The sequence below is a fragment of the Dipodomys ordii genome, unplaced genomic scaffold (assembly GCF_000151885.1).
Source record: "Dipodomys ordii isolate 6190 unplaced genomic scaffold, Dord_2.0 Scaffold47, whole genome shotgun sequence".
NCBI classification, from domain to species: domain Eukaryota; kingdom Metazoa; phylum Chordata; class Mammalia; order Rodentia; family Heteromyidae; genus Dipodomys; species Dipodomys ordii.
Genome location: NW_012267263.1, coordinates 4361540 through 4379562, shown reverse-complemented (window position 1 = coordinate 4379562; position 18023 = coordinate 4361540). Strand labels below are relative to the sequence as shown.

General features: G+C 41.2%; 2 protein-coding genes across 2 annotated transcripts; one reads left to right on the top strand and one right to left on the bottom strand.

The window, feature by feature from the left end:
* Window positions 1–1180: 1180 nt before the first annotated feature.
* Window positions 1181–9661, bottom strand: Unc50 (unc-50 homolog (C. elegans)). The gene is made up of 6 exons (XM_013019819.1): window positions 9552–9661; window positions 8271–8554; window positions 7418–7538; window positions 3327–3466; window positions 3148–3249; window positions 1181–1486 (listed from the first exon to the last, which is right to left on the bottom strand). The coding sequence occupies exons 2-6, from the start codon at window positions 8548–8550 to the stop codon at window positions 1350–1352; spliced, it is 780 nt and encodes a 259-aa protein (XP_012875273.1). The 5' UTR covers window positions 8551–8554; window positions 9552–9661; the 3' UTR covers window positions 1181–1349.
* Window positions 9662–9732: 71 nt separating this feature from the next.
* On the top strand, window positions 9733–16445 carry LOC105988257 (cytochrome c oxidase assembly factor 5). The gene is made up of 3 exons (XM_013019817.1): window positions 9733–9979; window positions 12664–12747; window positions 15044–16445. Exons 1-3 carry the CDS (start codon window positions 9881–9883, stop codon window positions 15083–15085), a joined length of 225 nt encoding a protein of 74 aa, XP_012875271.1. The 5' UTR covers window positions 9733–9880; the 3' UTR covers window positions 15086–16445.
* Window positions 16446–18023: the final 1578 nt, after the last annotated feature.

The following is an 18023-nucleotide window of genomic DNA, read 5'->3' as shown; positions in this document are numbered from 1 at the left end:
GGAATCAAAGGTTTGGTGTTTTAGTAGTTAGCAAATTGTCCTGGAATCTAAGGTTTGGTACTTAGCTTGATTGGCATTCCATTATGTGAAATGCTGTTTGCTCAAATTTGGTGACAATAACTTTTAAAGATATGTACATTGAGCCTTAAAAATGGCTGATACCGACAGTACTGTACGATGCACTGCCAGCAGATTTGATACTTTTCAGTATAGACAGTAATGTTTTCTAAGGAAGAGTTAGAAGTCTTCTAAGCTTAATGATTAACTCATGGGATAAAAAACTAAAAAACGTGTATTTCATTCAGAACACTTCCTTTGGAAAGGCTGTCTTTGCATTTGAGGATATTTCTGGAAGCACCCTCTGGAGAAGCTGCCTGAGGAATCTCTCCGCTAGGGTTTGCCAGATTTGTTGTTCCTTCTTAAATGTATTGTACATATTTTTCTTAGGATGTCTTCATGGGTTAAACAGTTAACATCCGTAGTAATATTTTAGGTACTTGTTCAACTTTTACAGGAAGATTATTTTCAAGTTTGCTGCTATAATGAAAACGGAATCCCTGGTCCTGTTGACTGTGCCTTCCATCACTGTGTCTCTGTGCCACAAATGTTCATGTGTATTTGAATAAAGACGTTTATGAAGCCACACTGAATGCAAGATGCCTTCTAATAAAAAGGGTAAAACAAAGTGGTTGTTTTTAAACTTCTGTTTAGCACTGATAAAGTAAATCTGGAAGGCCTTAAGCAATGTTTGCTTTATTAGTCTCTTCAACTTAACATATTTCTCAGGTTTGTGCTCTATTACGTGTTGTCAGAGCCTGTACTATGGTGGTTCTTGTGTGAGTTCTACTTTCATATTACTGAAGGCGAGACTAGGGTTGCATGGCCCGTGTTTAAGGTACATGGGGATAGACTACAGGCATGACTGCCAATAATCCTGGTGACTTGGGGAACAGAGGGAAGAGGATACATGTTTGTCTACTAGGCCACCTCCCACTCCCAGTTCAACCTCAGCATCACCTTCCCCACCCCACATAAATGAGGCAGACCCTGTGCCTGTCAACAGGATTGGGTATGTGTGTGGTATTACTATGTCCAAAAATATTTCATATTAAAAATTTGTATTTTTCCCCATACCCTTATTTTATCTATGGCATATATGTGCAAATAGTACATCAAAAAGTATGCTTTAAAAATATTTATTACAGAAATGTACATTTAATTAGTCTTAAGGAATGTTGACAATAGTGTTAACCTGTCACCTTTACAGCTAAAGGATATCTACAAAGATATTTACAAGCTTTACAAAAACTCACTTCCCCAATACTGCAGACAGTAGTATTGCCACTTCTTCACTTCACTCTGTACTTGTAGAAAGAACAGAGAGCATGGGTAAAGTTCCATCCTAGGGCTAGCGACAGCCCATATAGTAGAATGAGAGGTGCAAACGGGTAGAGAAGAATTACTGTGTTTTTCAAAAATGGCAGTGCTAGAAAAGAAACAAATCCAAATTGACTTTTTAAACAAGGAAACATGAACATTCTGAAGTGGTATCCAAAATGAAGGCATCTTTTGACAAATTTACTTTTCTGTTGCTTTCTTCTCACTTAGGACTGAGGACAAACTGTTTCAATGCACAAGGCTGAATGTAAAGCAAATCAGGACAGAGAGGGACCAAGGTCACAACTCTTAATTGGCAGTGATTGCCTATCTTTGACAGCTCTGTTTGAAGAAGTGAGGAAAAAGAGCCATTTGCAATTTCGCAGTATGAAAAGTATCAAAGCTCCACACTCAACTAATATTCTGCGCTTTAGGAAAGAACTAAAGCTTCAAAATATAAACAACCATGTTGCCTGTTCATTGCTTAGTGAGTGGGACCCTGCCCCGCATTCTGACTGAAGGTATATGGGCTGCTCTTAACCGCAGACTGAACAGCACACTGTTCTACAGGCAGAAGCATCAAAAGTTCACTTAGAGGGCTGGGAAGGTGGCTCAGTGGTACAGTGCTTGCCTGGCATGCATGAGGCCTCTGGGTTCCATTCCTCAGCACCAAATAAGCAGAAAAAAACTGGAAGTGGCACTGTGGCTCAAGTGCTAGAGTGGTAGCCTTTAGCTAAATGGCTGAGGGACAGCGCCCAGGCCCAGCAGAGTTCAAGCCCCATGACTGGCAAAAAAAAGTTCACTTAAGAGAACTTAGTGCTTCCTTAAACAACAAAATGCTTTCTTAAAAATACGTGAGGTCATTAGTCCCCTCTGGACTAGAGAAATGACCCCAAACAAGGTGGTACAGTGAGGCTACTTCCCAAGTACCTGGGATCCCAGGCATGCATTTCTTAAGTGAGTAACATAAGACTTTCTCATTCATGTTAAGAAAAACGAACTGACAAGATTGAAGAATAAATACAGGAAGACAGTTGTGGTTCATGGGAAATAACACCAGCCCTGAGCCAAAAAGAGTAAATACAACTGGGCAAGGCAGCTCATACTTATAGTAGTAGCTACTTGAGAGGTTGAGATTGGGGATCAAGGTTCAAGGCCAACATGAGACTAAGATCAAAAGGCCATAACCAATGGTTGAGCATATCCTGTTATCCTAACCACAGGGGAAGTACAGGTAGGAGGATCACAACCCAGGCTGGCCCAGGCATAAGAGGAAGACCCTACCTTGAACCCCTTAAGTAAAAAGGGGCTAGAGGATTGGTTCATGTCAGAACCTGCCTTGCAAACATGAGGCCAGGCTATTCAATCACCAGTGCTGCCCTCTCCCCCCAAAAAGGAAATACAAATACGTTCTGAGATTAGGAAAAGTTGGACCTGATCTTTTGTGATCTTCAGTGATCACAAAACCTAGAAATGAAGCAAAAGTATTTCAGTGCATATAAAGTGGGCCTATACTTTTCCCTCACCCCAGTTTATTGTTAATAACTTGGACCCTGAACCTTGGAGAAAAGAAAAACATTGTCCTGGCCTTCTGCCAACACCCTGGAAATACCACGATGTGTCACAGGCAAGTTAGTCTCTCTCAAAATTTCCTTATTTTTCAAAGGAGGAAGACATGAGATAATTCCTGTAAAATTCTTGAACAGGGCCTAAAGCTTTTCCACTCTGTTAAGTTCTCAATCAACCAAAACATCTTTTAAAACTACTTACCACTGTATCCTAGGAAGGTTACGTAGATATAATAGCCAACTGCAATCAACCATAAAGTATTTCCAACTAAATATCCAATAAATGTATCTGTTAGGATAACATCTGCCAGGAGAAATGCACACCGTGAGTCTGATGTACATAATGAAGACTTTGATAATATTTGAGAAACTACTACTTACGGTTGATGAAAAACAACTGGATAAAATGCAAGATCACTAGGAGTGGATAAAAAGCATTCAGATGCACGTCAAAGGCATAGCCCCACTCTACATCATAATCTCTGCTCTGCCGTTTTACTAAATACTTGTTGGAGATGAACCTGAAAAGCAACATTACAATTTATTGCATTATACAATAAAATTAGTTCTGTTAATACTACCTCCTATATGCCAGACATTATACTGAACTCTGGAGCTACAAACCAAAATCCCTTTCACTCTGGTGGGAGAAGACTAACAAATATAAATAAACATATGAGCCTGGCGCTGGTGGCTCATGCCTGTAATCCTAGCTACTCAGGAGGCTGAGATCTGAGGATCGTGGTTCAAAGCCAGCCCGGGCAGGAAAAGTCCATGAGACTCTTATCTCCAATAAAACAACCAGAAAACCGGAAGTGGCACTGCAGCTCAAGTGGTAGAGCGCTCGCCTCGAGCTGAAGAGCTGAGGGACAGCGCTCAGGCCCAGAGTTCAAGCCCCAAGACGGACAAATAAAAATAAAAAATAAACATATGTCAGACAGTAGCATAGGCAAAACTACAGCAAAGCTGAGATGCATTAAATAGGATGGTTATACAGTGATGTTCAGGTAAAATAGCTAAGGACAGTGAGGACTGGGTAAAAAGACCCAGTGTGCCTCTAAGAAGTGATGTCAGAAAAGAGCCAAAGAGCCACATTGTATGGTGCCTTTGATTTCTGAGTGAAAAAGATCTGTGGAGCTGCAAAAAAGTATCTGAAATTTTTGAGGGGCTCCTTGGTGGCCAATCTGAGAAAGGATACTAGGGACGAGTCGGAGTGGAAACAGAAAGCTACATTGCATAGAAAGCAAGCAGCAGCCTGTAACTATAGGCAGCTGGCAGCGAGGTGAAGTATGACAGCCACATTATAGAGCTGAAGGATTAAGTACTGGATGCGGGGAATGAACAAGAGCAGTCAAAGGTGACAAAGTTTTGCCTTGGAACAAATGGAAGAGGGAACAAGTCGATTTTTGTTCAATTATGTTAAACATGCTTATTCATACAAAGAAGTGTAAAGTCTGCAGTTTAAAGGAGAGACCCAAATGGCAGATATAAACACATCAATGTGTATATATTTAAAGCTATGGACTGGAATGACATCACCAAAACAATAAAAATACAGTAAGTAGATCCAAGACCTAAGATCTATGCTAACTCCCTATTAAAGATGAAGAAAACAGAAACAGAAAGCAAAGAGGGACTAATGACATACTAGACATAAGAAGTTATTCAAGCTTATGTCACTTTCTACAAGTTACCTATTAAATGAAGAGTGAAACAAAGTATAATACACCAACATACAAAAGAACAACAACATACCAAAGAAAAAGAACATCACTTGGTATTGCACGTCTATAATCTCAGCATCCAGTTCAAGGCCAGCCTGGGCTATATAGCAAAACCCTGTCTCTTAAAAAAACAACCCACAAAAGATCATTTTTACTATAAATATATCTGTTGAAACTCAATGTACCTTTTTATGTCATTGCATTTCAATTCAAGGATACAATTAAGAAAATGCTCTTCCTACAATGGAAATAAAGATAGACAATAAAGAAATAGGGAAAACATGGTATAGAATCCTAAACAGTCCTGCACTTAGTTATCTAGCAATGTTAAAATAATACTGCTTCACTGGAACTTCCCAAAACATTGTTTTAGCCAAGAACATGTGCCATAAAAGTTTACAAAATGAAATAAGCTACACACAGAAAGACAAATACCACATGTTTCCCATTCACATGTAAGGTAAAGTTCACCCATAATAATGTGTGATAATGCATTGCCACTAGAGGTTGGGGAGGTGGGGGTGATGAAGGGCAATTGGGTCACAGTTATCAGAATAGACAGAAGTTAGTTCTAGTGTCCCACAGTACAATAGAGGTTGACTATAATTCAAAACAATTCATTATACATTTTATTAAGAACCATAAGTTCAATATTTCCAACACCAAAACATTACTTTTGAGATGGAAATGCTAATCACCTTGATTTGATCCTTATACTGTGTTATCACCCAGAACTCCACACACACGTACAATTAATACAAATTTTGAGTAAGAATATAATTTTATGGAATTACATGTAACTTACTCCCCAGGAAATCCAGCTGCTGCTTTTGTCCCTCTGCTCATCCCTTAAGTGGAACACAGACATTCCTTCAGAGAAATGCCAGCTGCCTACCTCTCCCACCGCCATGTAAGTAACACCACTCATGCTCAGGATCCTAGGCCAGACTGCTGCATCCAGGCTTCAAACCCTCTACCAAAAATACTCAGCTCCCTGAACTCAGCACAGCCAACACAAAAGCTTCATTTACACCTGCCTCTTAGTCACCTATGCCCAAAGCTTTCAGACCATCCCAAGGAGGCCTCCGGCAGCTGCTGCCTCTTCCCAATTCCTTACTACATCACGGTATAGCAAGTTCTTAAATCCATCTCTATTACCACCGCATTGCTCTGGAGGTCTTTTGCCAGGAGCCCCTGGCAAAGGCCTTAACTTCTCTTTCACAGTCATGGGGAAGATTCTTTCCTAAAGTGTGAACTGAATGTTTCTTTCAAAACCATCAAACTATCTATCTCTTCTACCTTCAAGCCACATGCAATTCTACATTTCACCAAGATACCTCATACTAGTTCCTGTGGCACTTCTGGTATGTTATCATTTCCATTTCTAATTTCTCACATGGTTTACAACACAAACTTCCAAAAATGGTATAAAGTTCTTTTCAATTGAACTCAAACTGACACTAACTGTGCTAAACTCTACAATGACTTGTGTTTGGTCTCTTTTGCTTCATTGCTACATTTATGGCTTGCTATAACTTATTCCCTTGAAAGTCATTATTTACTGATTTCTTTTCATGGGTAGCTTGATAATGAATGTGTGGAGTTACATTAGTTAGCTATACTAATTTTACAATTTTAGATTACGGGTGTATAGTATTTGTTACCTACCTAGTACAAACTAAACCTGTGCTGTTTTTAGTCAGATGTTACAAAGGAAAAAAAGGTTGATATAACAGAGATTAAAGTCTTGGGGTTTTGGTTAAAATGTTAAGAGCTATTATTCTACACTGCTTATCATATCACAATGATCTCAAAAGTTGACAAAATAACTCCATTTCATGGAAAACATTAAGAGTCAAGCAATGACTATACAAACACAGGTCTCTGGGACTGCAGTGTTCTACTGAGTTTCTTTTGAGATACAATGACCACCTCCCTCCCTCAGCCACTGGTGACTCTCTACTGAGATCACCTGCCTCTCTATCCAGCAGGCCAAAGACTGAGGAATTTGGTCTATGAGAAAGGTGAAAAGCCAAACACTAGAAGGCACTTTTTTTTTTGGGGGGGGGGAAGAAGAGGGGTTGTCATGGGGCTTGAACTCCAGGCCCAGGCCCTGTCCCTCAGCTCTTCAGCTCAAAGTGAGCGCTCTACCACTTGAGCCACAGCACCACTTCCGGTTTCCTAGTGGTTTATTGGAGATGAGTCTCATGGATTTTCCTGCCTGGACTGGGTTTGAACCACAATCCTCTGATCTCAGCCTCCAGAGTAGCTAGGATTACAGGTGTGAGCCACCGGCGCATGGCTAAGGCACCACATTTGAAGTAACGATGAGTCCTTTTTTAAAGTGTGCTTGTCTGAATGTAAAAGGTTCAAAGTAGAGTTCCCTGAAATAACCCTCTAGATGTAAAAAATCTAAACTGTATGGAACATACATACACCTAGAAATGCTTTCTCACATACAGACAACTTTATCAGAATTAATAAATGTGTGATTTTCTGTAAATTAGGGATTTTTGTTAACATGCCATAATCATTTCATTGATTTTTCCTACTGTGGCAATATAGAGCATCCCTTAAATATTATTTTCAGATACAGGTACTGACACACATAATGATGGTTACAATAATCTTGGCAGCCAACCATGATGGCTTCAGTTAATTGACTTTGGTTTCAATCAACTACTGTACTTTTAAAGCAAAAAAAATGGAGGCACTACAATATCTGAAAATCCAAGTTACAGTACTTACCACATTAAAGTTGATATCAGAAGGCCAACGCCTACACAATCTATGAATACCACCCATAGAAGAAGCTTTATTGTCTCAAAAAATCCCATGTCCAACACGAAGCCAAATCCTATAGTGGACACTGAAAGAAAAATTTACAAGGTTTATAACAAGAGTCACTGAAGGGACTCTAATAGGTTGTAGGGGTACAGGACACATTTCCTGACCACCAGAAGCCCATAGTACAGTAGGGACCTTTCACTAGTGGTTAGGGTGCTTTTTAACTTCCTTGTATTACCTCATCATGATGGTAAACAGGTGTATATAAAAAAAAAAAGTCTACCCCTTAGCAACAAGAAGAAAAAAATATCACCTCTGAGGTTAGAATAAAAAATGAGCAGACCACCCTCCCCAGTATGACTGCCTAGCTATGAAGAGAATAATGGCAGGACACATTTCTGAAAAGGCAGGACATACCTCTGTACATCAGTAAAATACCTTGATTAAATCTCCTAAATCTCTGTATGTCTATTCATTTTCTCACACCAGAAGGCTGTGTGTTTCCAACAATAGAGCCTTGGGTTCCATCCCAGAATAGTAAACTAACAAAACAAGAAACAGACTGAATTCTGTTCTCTGCCTTGCTAAGGCTTGAAATAGTGGCTAACTTCTCTTGGAATGTGTAGAACCAAGAAGGCAATTTACTTTTCTGTTGAGATTCTTCAGAAAAAAAATAAACAAAAAAAGCCCACACAGATTCAAATATGCCCAAATTCTAACTCACAAGATAATATAATGGAAGATAATCCAAATGACAAGCCTAATCTGAAACACTCAATTTGTTCAACACTATGGCAAATAAACAGGCACTTACCACACAGCCAGACACTTAATAAGACCAAGAAAGCAGGGTCATCTCTGGCCCACTGGTCCTTTGTCTGTTTCCGGTAATGAAAGTTCCTGTAAACCCTCTGTGGAGAAGTGAACAGGTAGAGCATTTGCCAGGCAGCAAACTCAAAATCCATCTGCCGAAAACGAAAAAGCCTTCTGAGGTATTTGTAGCGTTTGGCTCCAGCTGTGTGTCTTGCTGCATCTCTGGAATTCAAGACTCCATTCCCCTGCACTGAGGAATTCACTGAAGTACTTGGTAGCATCTTTCTACAAGGAAGAAAAAGATATTTTTTTTCATGCAATCTGAAGAAACATTTGGCAACTAGCATGCCTCTTCTGAGTTGCTTAGCTGGAAACTTATTTTACACTTTCTCCTTCACCCCTCAGAAGAGCCAGGGGCCAAAGCAATGAAGTTGGTTCTGAGGCTTGTCTTGGGGTTGGAGGACTGCTGGATTGCACTCCATAAGGGCAGCACCGCGCCCTTCAGAACTATCTAGTAACACTTAATCCGGGGCCCATGTTTCCAAGCTTGACCTCACTCAATCTTCACACACTCCTGCCAGATAGATGCAGTCCGTGGAAGGTGAGGAAAGGGGCACCGGTAGGTGAAGACAACGGTGAAGAATGGAACTCTGGCCAAAATTCCGTGTGGTTAACGACCAAGCCTTTGAGGCACAACTTAAGGCTGACTAGAAAGCAAGATTGATGAAATGGTGAAATCGCTTATTCACCCACGTCCGTCCACGATGGCCGGCAAGCTGACCAGACGTGATCCACCAGTTCCTCAAAATGTAATGTAGCTGGGGGTGGGGATTCAGACTCTGAGGCCTCTGAAGAATACATTTTTTTTAATGTAACAACAAAACTCCAATCAATCCCTGGTTTTTTAACACAAAGAACAGTTAAAGGAGGAGTGACCCAGTGGGAAGCCAGTCCACACGAGTCCTGGGCTGGGGCAGCCGCGGTCCCCACCGCCGGCCAGCAGCGCCCCAGGCCGGCGCCACGGACTAAGAAGCCACGAGCAGGCTTGGGCCTGTGCACGCGCGTGTGTATGACGGATGTGTGTGTGTGTGCACGGATCGGTGGTGGGTGTGAGTGTGAGCGCGCGCCGCACAGCAGCAAGGACACGCTGAAACCAAACCTGTCCCTGCACCGGCGGTCCGGGACCCCGGGCGCCCCGGCCGGGTCTCCCCGACGCCCGGGCCACCAGCAGCCGGAAAAACAGCACGGGCTGCTGCCGGACAGAGCACTCCCGGGGCCTTACCTGACCCTGTGGTCGCGTCGACCTGGGTCCGGAAAGCCCGCCAACTCCGCCACAAGCCGAGCCCACCCAGGGCCGGGGCCCACTTCCCTCCCCGCCACGCTCCCGGCGCTCCGGCGCCCCGCCTTTACGTCACCGGCGCCCACTTCCGCCGCGCATGCGCCGACTCCTGGGGACGCGCAACTCTTCCGCCCTGACCTCCGCTTACCTACCGGAAACTGGCGGTGACCCCTCCGGGTTCCCTCCGGGTTCCCTCCTCTGTGTGTCCCAGGGGGGGCTGTAGTCGCCGAGGACGTCGAGGGTCAGGCCTGCAGCTGGCCCGGGGCGCGGTGATGCCCCGGTATTACGAAGACAAGCCGGAGGGCGGCGCGTGCGCGGGCGTGAAGGAGGACCTGGGCGCCTGTCTGCTGCGGTCGGACTGTGTGCTCCAGGTAGTGCGGCGGACGCTCCCGGCCCGCCCCGCCCAGGGGGGAGATCGCCTCCGAACCCGCCCCGTCGGGCTTGGCGAAGGCTCGCGTCGCCTCGGGAGGCATTTCTGGACCCTGGAGGAGGCGGGTGGGGTTCTCTGGGGCTAGGAAGTGAACTTCCCGTGGCATGAATGAATATGCGCTACTTCGTGCACCTGTCCCACGGGCGAGCAGGGTTGGTGGTGGTGCCTGGATGGTGTACCACGATGTGTTTTTGGCTTGTTCGAATTTGTCTCTGAGGTGAAGGGCTCTACATTTCGGGATGTAGAGCACACTCCCACCCTTAATTCTTCGCTCACTGCAGCCTTCTCAGCATCTTAGAGTGATATTTAGTTGGCTTGGATTCTGATTGACAGCCTAAGTAAAGCACTGAAGCCCTTTCTAATTTGAGACCCATCGGGAGGGCAGCGATGATTTTTGCATCTGGAACTGCCCTTTCAGAAAGCTGCTCTCATTTCAAAGAACTGTCAGCAGCACCAAAATGAACATCCACCCTGTCTGTGTCAGTGTTTCTGTTGGTCCCGATTTACATTTGAGTCGCTAATTTTAGCAGTCGGCCACACTTGATTCCCAGTGTCTTCATAAGGCTCCATAGAATATCCGGTTAACCCTGGGTGATCACGAGAGTCTAGGGAAGAGCAGATTCAAGAGACATCTCTGGAGTTGGTACGGGGTTTTATGACTTCTGGGAGATCAAAAGATTGGAACTGCCACAGGAAGCTCACCACAGGACTCCTATTTGTGTCTCCATTAACAGCTTCCAGACCTGCTGACTTGTCTTCAAAAATCATTTGGCAGTGGAGACAGGAGAGCTTTTTTTAAAAAAATTTATTTTATTTGTGAACATACTGTAGAGACAGGAGAGCTTTAAAGCAAATTCCACTGTTATTCCCACCGTGTCTCTCAAGTCAGTTTTTAGACATAACCAGGTTTTGACCTCAGAAGGCAAAGTTGTTATAATTACTGTCCTAATAATAACTTCAAGTATATGATACAGACACCCAGATAAAGTAGTTATTTCTTATAAGCAAGGCATGGTGGCACAGGCCTATAATCCCAGCACTCAGGAGGCCGAGGCCAGTTAACTGTGAGTTCAGGCTACATAGTGAGACTCTACCCCCAAATAAGCAAATAAAAATTCTCACTTTCACATATAAATAGGGCCCAGGAGTTTCCTTCAGTCTTCCAGGGATTCAGACCGTTGATTTTGTGACTGCAAGTTGTGAGGTTGTAAGGATTGTTTCATTGGTCCAAGTGCCAAGCCTCCATATCAGACTCCCTAACCTTATGGAGTATAGTGGAAGGAAAGGGCAAGCCTCTTTCCTTTAAGGACTGACCCAGAAGTTTTGCATCTGTTACCTACACATTATTATTAGCTAGATCTTAGTCACATGACAGTATCCTGCTGTAAGGCAGCCCAGCCACATGCTTGATAAAAAGGATATTAAGGAACAACTAGCAACGTATCCCTGGGGGGTAGGAGGTAAGTATCAATCTTTTTCTCTTGACTTTGGTGTATCTAGATGGATCTTTTCACCTGGTAGTTAACGTTAAAATGTAGTGGCTAAGATAGTGTTTGGGGAGGCATCAGCTTACAAATCATACAGTCTTCTACATAGGTTAGTTTTGTGTTTTTTTTGGTCTGACTTCACATTGTTCATGCGGGCAACAACCGCCATCAGCAGTGTTACAGAGCTGGAACTTAGTGCAAGGAAGCTTGCTACCAGGATAGTGAGATGATCACTATTTCAAGTTGACACTTGAAATCTAGGTCCCAAGCATACAGACTAGGAAGTGGCAATGTTCCCAGTAACAGAAATATCAAAGACATGGTGCCCTGTAGCTTTTTTCAAGTTGAAAGAATGGCTATTTCTAGTAAAATAAGGGTGTAGGGAGTAGTTGGGCTGGTAGGACTGGTGAGTCAAAATTTGCTTGATGATTTGCCTGGCATCAGTGGCTCATGCCTGTAATCCTAGCTACTCAGGAGGCTGAAATCTGAGGAGCTACTCAGGAGGCTGAGATCTGAGGATTGCGGTTCAAAGCCAGCCCAGGCAGAAAAGTCCGTGAGACTCTTATCTCCAGTTAACCACCAGAAAACCATTAATTGGCACTATGGCTGAAGTGGTAGAGCCCTTGCCTCAAGCTGAAGAGTTCAGGGACGGTGCTCAAGCCCCACAACTGACAAAAAAAAAAAAAAGACCAAAAAAAATTGCTTGATGAGAAAACCCTGACTCTGAATTTCAACCTGACAATTTGACTTATATTTTCCTGCAAGTAATTTTCTAGCCTACTTCATTAACACTTAGGAAATGATTACTAGCAACATTAAAAATGTTGTGATTCTAGGGTTTCTGGCTCAGTTTTCACCCATAAGAAACAAGATTCTAAATTTTAATATAAGCATAATAAAAATTTTCACATGGAAACTAGTGTTTTCTAAAGTTCACAGACTTCCTTAAAGTGCCTAAGGTCAAAAGTTTTTTTATTCTATCCTTTTCTTTTTAAGTACCAGCAGTCAAAATGAATTAAGATTTCTTATGTAATTGTCTTTCTCTTTTAATATTTTATTAAAAATAACTTTTCAGGACGGTTGTTTTGTGCTCTGTGCAGAGATGTCCCTTATGTTTATGTTGTTCTGTGTGTCGCAGGAAGGAAAATCCCCTCGGCAGTGTCTGAAGGAAGGATACTGCAGAGCTTTGCAGTATTCATTTTTTGAGTGTAAAAGATCAATGGTAAGTGATTAAAGGGTTTTGCAAACATGTTAAAAATTAGCTTCGTGGAATTACATGTGAGCAATTTAATAGTCATAAGTAATGATAGTGTTTGGGGAAAAAATGATGTGGATATTATTTCTTATTGCAGTGAATTAAATGTGAAACGGCATTCATAAAAGCTCCTAACCTGTAATCTCTCACCTTGCTAACCACAGCTGCGAACCTTCAAGAGTTTCTTAAAGTACAAAAAAACAGAAAGGTATAAAAGCAGGTGGTTACTGTCAATTCAGATCATGTATCAGTTATACATAAACTTACAATGTCAAGGTGTGAGGTATATACTCTTCCGTCTGCTTTATGTGACCAGAGAGAAATGTCAGTATCTTGGCTTTAATTTTAAATTTGATGGATTGTGGAAGATATCACTAATCTGGAGCTCTGTAGTACATTCTTTGATTTGAAAAATGTACAATGATCTTTGGAATGGAAAATAAGAGGCTTTTCTTGAAGAGAGAAAAATATGAAGTCAGAAATTTGACTTGGCCCAAAGTCTGCATTTAGAAACCATATGGTAAAACCTTTCCTTTTGTTCACAGAGGACAAAGATTATGGGTATTTATGAGCCTGGAGGCCAAACAAAGAACATGAGGGTGTCAGCTGATCATCTAGCAAAGATATACTTAATTTTGGCCATGCTGTGTCTTTTGCCAAGTGGCAGTTCTCTAATGTATTTTCCTGTTATTTAAGGTATAGAAAAGGATATTCTTGCCGTCCCTCTCTAGTTTTGTTACTCACATAAATGCAAGCCTAAACTTATTTTTTCAGTTTACCTTTTAAGAAATTTTTAACAATTGAATAACCTGTGCCAGTGCTTCTGGCAAACATCACTTTGCCCTCTGACACCAGAAGAGCAACCTGGGGAACTGGCTGGCCTATGCGCAGATTTTCACATGCTTCCTACTAGACTGATTCACTCCTTGTTTCCTCCCTCCTCCCAAATGAATGGAGTGTTGCCACACTTAATGCTGGCAACTTACAGGCTTGGTAAAATTGAGAAACATTTAAATCTTGTAGGTACTTCTGCCTACTGTTTTAGAGATTAAATCCTGTTCAGAGTACATGAGGATTCAAATATGTTGTTAGTCTGTCGTGGGGCTCGAATCTAGGCCTGGGCACTGTCCCTGAGCTCTTCAGCTCAAGATGAGTGCTCTATCCCTTGAGCCACAGCGCCACTTCTGGTTTTCTGGTGATTAATTGTGGATAAGAGTCTCATGGGGATTTTTTTTCTGCCTGGCTGGCTTTGAACTGTGATCTTCAGATCTCAGCCTCCTGAGTAGCTAGGATTATTTATGGTCACTCTTATGTTCCATTGTTTTCTGAAAATATGGTTCTTGTACTCAGACCACTAATGTCTGCTCCACACTGGTTGCATTGACTCTTTGATAGAGCTAAAAAAAATTACTTTCTATGGGATTTGTGGGCAGCAGTACTGTCTAGACAAGTCTTAGACTGCCTTTAGAACCTTCCACTCTGCCTACCACCCTTCAGAAATGGGCGCATTGTGAGGCTGAAGTCAGTCACTGTCAGCGCAGGAGGAAACTCACAGTGAAGATTTCAGATCCCAAGATATCTTGACTGTGTAGACTCAATATTTTCAGGGTTCTTTCCTCTTTTCTCAGTTTTTTATTTAAAGATGTAAAATACATTTGTATACTAACCTGAACAAACTGGGAAAAGGTAAGTGTAATTTGAATTCTCCTTGGGATCTTCTATTAACCATTAAGTGATTCTTAACATTTTTTTTGGGGGGGGAGGAAGGGTCCAGTCGTGGGGCCTGAACTCTGAGCCTGGGTGCTGTCCCTCAGCTCTTCAGCTCAAGGCTAGCACTCTACCACTTGAGCCACAGCGCCACTTCCGGCTTTTTTCTTTTTGCTTATATGGTGCTGAGGAATTGAACCCAAGGCCTCTGGCATGCAAGGCAAGCGCTCTACCACTGAACCACCTTCCCAGCCCCAATCTTAACATTTTTAATGAATCTTTATTATTGTATTTTTCCTTAGTAGTTCTGACAGATTGCCTTTGTTGTTGTTTTTGTTGTTTTGAGACAAGATCTCACCATATGCCATACTGGTCTCAAACTCACAATGCTTGTACCTTTTACCCAGGGCTAGATTTCAGGTACCACCATGCCCAGGTACCTTTTTAATTTTGTGGAAAATAGTGTGCTTTTCTCATGTAGTGACTAACAACTCTTTACCAAAGGTGTACCTTATTGTATCAAATTTACTTTTGTAATTGTACACTTTATTTTCAGTTGGATGCCAGAGCAAGATTCAGAGGAAGAAAAGGATATTAATACCACCATGCTAAAAGCAAGAATAAGAAAATATTTTCTTTGGTCATTAACATAGAAGAAGCCAAAATGGGAAACATGATGTGTGCTACAGCGATTTGGGGGGACCAGTCATTCCCTCCACTGAACACTGGGAAAAATGGATGAACACTTGTTTTTATGTTTTGAGTAAATGATTCTCATGGTTGAAATTACTTTTAGAAGATAATTTTCATTGAACAATTATGGACTAGAAATAATGTATTTTTGAGAGTTGTCCTAAAGTACAAAGAATGGAAAGATGGTTATTTTCAAACCTAATTCTTCAAACTAACTTGAAGATCTAGAAGGCTCCTGATGTGATTGACACCATTGATATCTCAGAGCTTATGTAGATAGTGTTTTGGGAGAAAGTTCAGGATAAAAGATTTTCTTTTATTCAGTTGGCTCTATTTAGTTCTAAAGTAATTGTGATTACTTGGGGAAGAAGGGCTTCAGGTGCACTGATTGAAGTAACAAACTGTAAAACTCTCTAAAGGCATAGCAGGATGCAGAACCAGGGTTCTTCACTTCTACTTCTTGACTCTTTCTGCTGCTTCCTAGTTTCATTTTTAGTCTTACCCTCTTCAGTGGTCCAGTATCAAGTGTAAGTCCACATCCTTAAGAACTATAACTCAAAAAGGGAACTTCCCTTCCCAGAGTCCACAAATCAAAGTTACTACTACTGGTCTTCCCTGGATCACTGGGCCTTGCATCTCACTCTTGTGATCTTAGCCAGGCTAAGGATCTCCCATCAGAAATCACGTTAGGTGAGTAATGGGACTCATCCTTTGAGGAAAGGGATTAGGAGAATATTGAAACATTTGCCATGACATGGCAGCAAGTGTAAAGACATGAAGTGGTTGAAAATGCTTAGAATTATAGTAATGTTATTCTGATCACTTAGCAGATAGCCAGGTAAAAATCCAAACTTCTAACTTGATGTTTGGAATTGAAGAACAATTCTAAAGGAACATAGCTTCTTTTTACTTCCACAGTTTATTGGAGATAAAACAGTCAAGATATTATGTAATCACTTGCTGTTCTAGAAGTTCATCTAAAATTAGGATTCCTGAGTATCAGTGAGTCTGCTGTGTATACTGCTTTCTACCTTTCCACCATGAGAAAATTGATTTTTTTCAATACTGTTGTATACCTATTTAAGGGCTACAACGTGTGTGCATGCGTGCGTGCGTGTGTGGTGTGTGTGTGTGTGTGTGTGTTGCTGGGAAGGAGCTCAGAGCCTTGTGCTTGCTAGGCAAGTGTGCTACCATTTACAGTACCCAATTCCAAGTGCTACAGATTTCATTAAAGGTAATTTTGACAAGAAACTGTCTAAAATGCATTTTTACAAGATCTCATTGCTTTTGTTTAGTAACATTTATTGGGAGCTTTAGTTGAAAATTCACGCCACAAAATTCACTATTAAAACAACATGATTCGTCATATTTAGAGTATCCACAATGTCGTCATCACCATCAATTCTAAAATATATGTGCCACTCCAAGAACTAATGTCTATTAACACTCATTCCTCATTCTCCCTTTTAGCTCTAGGACTATTTTTGATCTATTAGAAAAATCAAATTAGATTATAGCCTCTTGTGACTGGTTCCTCTTACCTTAAGGTTTCACTTACCTTCAAGATTTATCAATATATAGCATCTCCCTGTACTTCATCACTGTTGACAGATAGCATTCTGTAGTTATAGACATGCTACCGTTCATCCAAAACTCTTGAGTTGTTTTCACTTTAGGCCTATTATGACTAATACTGTAAGTCTTGAACAAATTGTACATTGCAAATTTCACTGAAGTGTCATGAACATTCTCAGTGGCTACACCAAGGTTTTATGCTCCCATCAGTGTGTGAGGATTCTTGGATCTTAACATCCTCACCAACAGATTACATTTGCCTGGCTATCAAGTGGTATCTAACTTGTATTTTACTTTGCATTCCATAAGGTCTGTTCCATCTATGACTGGTCATTTGTATGTCACCTTTAAACAAAGATGTCTATTTAGCTGTTTAGCACAGTTTTCAATTAGAGTAGCATCTTTTTATAGTTGACTTGTAAGATTTCTTGATATGTTGTAGATACAAGTGCTTTAAAGATAGTAAGCAGATGTACTTTTCCCAATTTGATTTATTTCCTTGTTGATTTTTGAGGCAGAATTTTAATTTTGGTGTATTAGTTTTTCTTTGTGTATCTAAGAAATCATTCTTAATCGTAGATTACAGAAAATTACTCATTTATGCATTTTATAACTTCACATCTTCCATTTGGGTCTGATTCATTTTTTTTAATTTCACATACCTTTATTAGTAGCCATAACTGTTTCTTGATATGGAGAATTAAACAGAGAACCTTGTTCATGCTCAACAAGTGTATATTTTGGTAGTGTTAAGGGTCTTGACATTGTTAACCCAACCCAGAAGCAGTCACTCATCTTGCAAAACTATTCACTAAGTAACTCTCCCAGCCATCCCCATTGCATCCCTCCCCATCCTTAGCAACAATTGTACTTTCTCTGAATTTTTAGTACTGAATGCTTCATATGAGTGAAATATATGTCTTTTATCAAATGGCTGGTTTCACTTAGTAATACTTCTTAAGGTTGAATAATATTGTATCATAATTACCCTTTTTTGGCAGTATTGAAGTTTTGAATTCAAAGTCTTTTCCTTTTAATGCAAATCAGAATTGAGATTTTTAAGAGAATAACAAATGGTAAAATAGCAGGAAAAAATGACTGCTGTTAGAAATATAAATTAGTGCAGCCACTATGGAAATCAGTATGGAGGTTCCTCAAAACTATCATATGATCCTGCTATACCATTCAGGCATATACCCAATGGAATGTAAGGCAACTTAAAGCAGACATTTGCCTATTCCTTTCTTTGATCTGATGAGTCTGGTTCC

Excerpts from the sequence above, each read along its gene's own strand:
- Unc50 (XM_013019819.1), bottom strand. The coding sequence starts at position 8,550 with ATGCTACCAAGTACTTCAGTGAATTCCTCAGTGCAGGGGAATGGAGTC. Across the intron at positions 3,467-7,417 it reads CTGATATCAACTTTAATGTG|GTTCATCTCCAACAAGTATT; the intron begins GTAAGTACTGTA and ends GTTGCTTTTCAG. Across the intron at positions 1,487-3,147 it reads AACCTTCCTAGGATACAGTG|CACTGCCATTTTTGAAAAAC; the intron begins GTAAGTAGTTTT and ends TTTCTTTTCTAG.
- LOC105988257 (XM_013019817.1), top strand. The coding sequence starts at position 9,881 with ATGCCCCGGTATTACGAAGACAAGCCGGAGGGCGGCGCGTGCGCGGGC. Across the intron at positions 9,980-12,663 it reads GGTCGGACTGTGTGCTCCAG|GAAGGAAAATCCCCTCGGCA; the intron begins GTAGTGCGGCGG and ends TGTGTGTCGCAG. Across the intron at positions 12,748-15,043 it reads TTGAGTGTAAAAGATCAATG|TTGGATGCCAGAGCAAGATT; the intron begins GTAAGTGATTAA and ends CTTTATTTTCAG.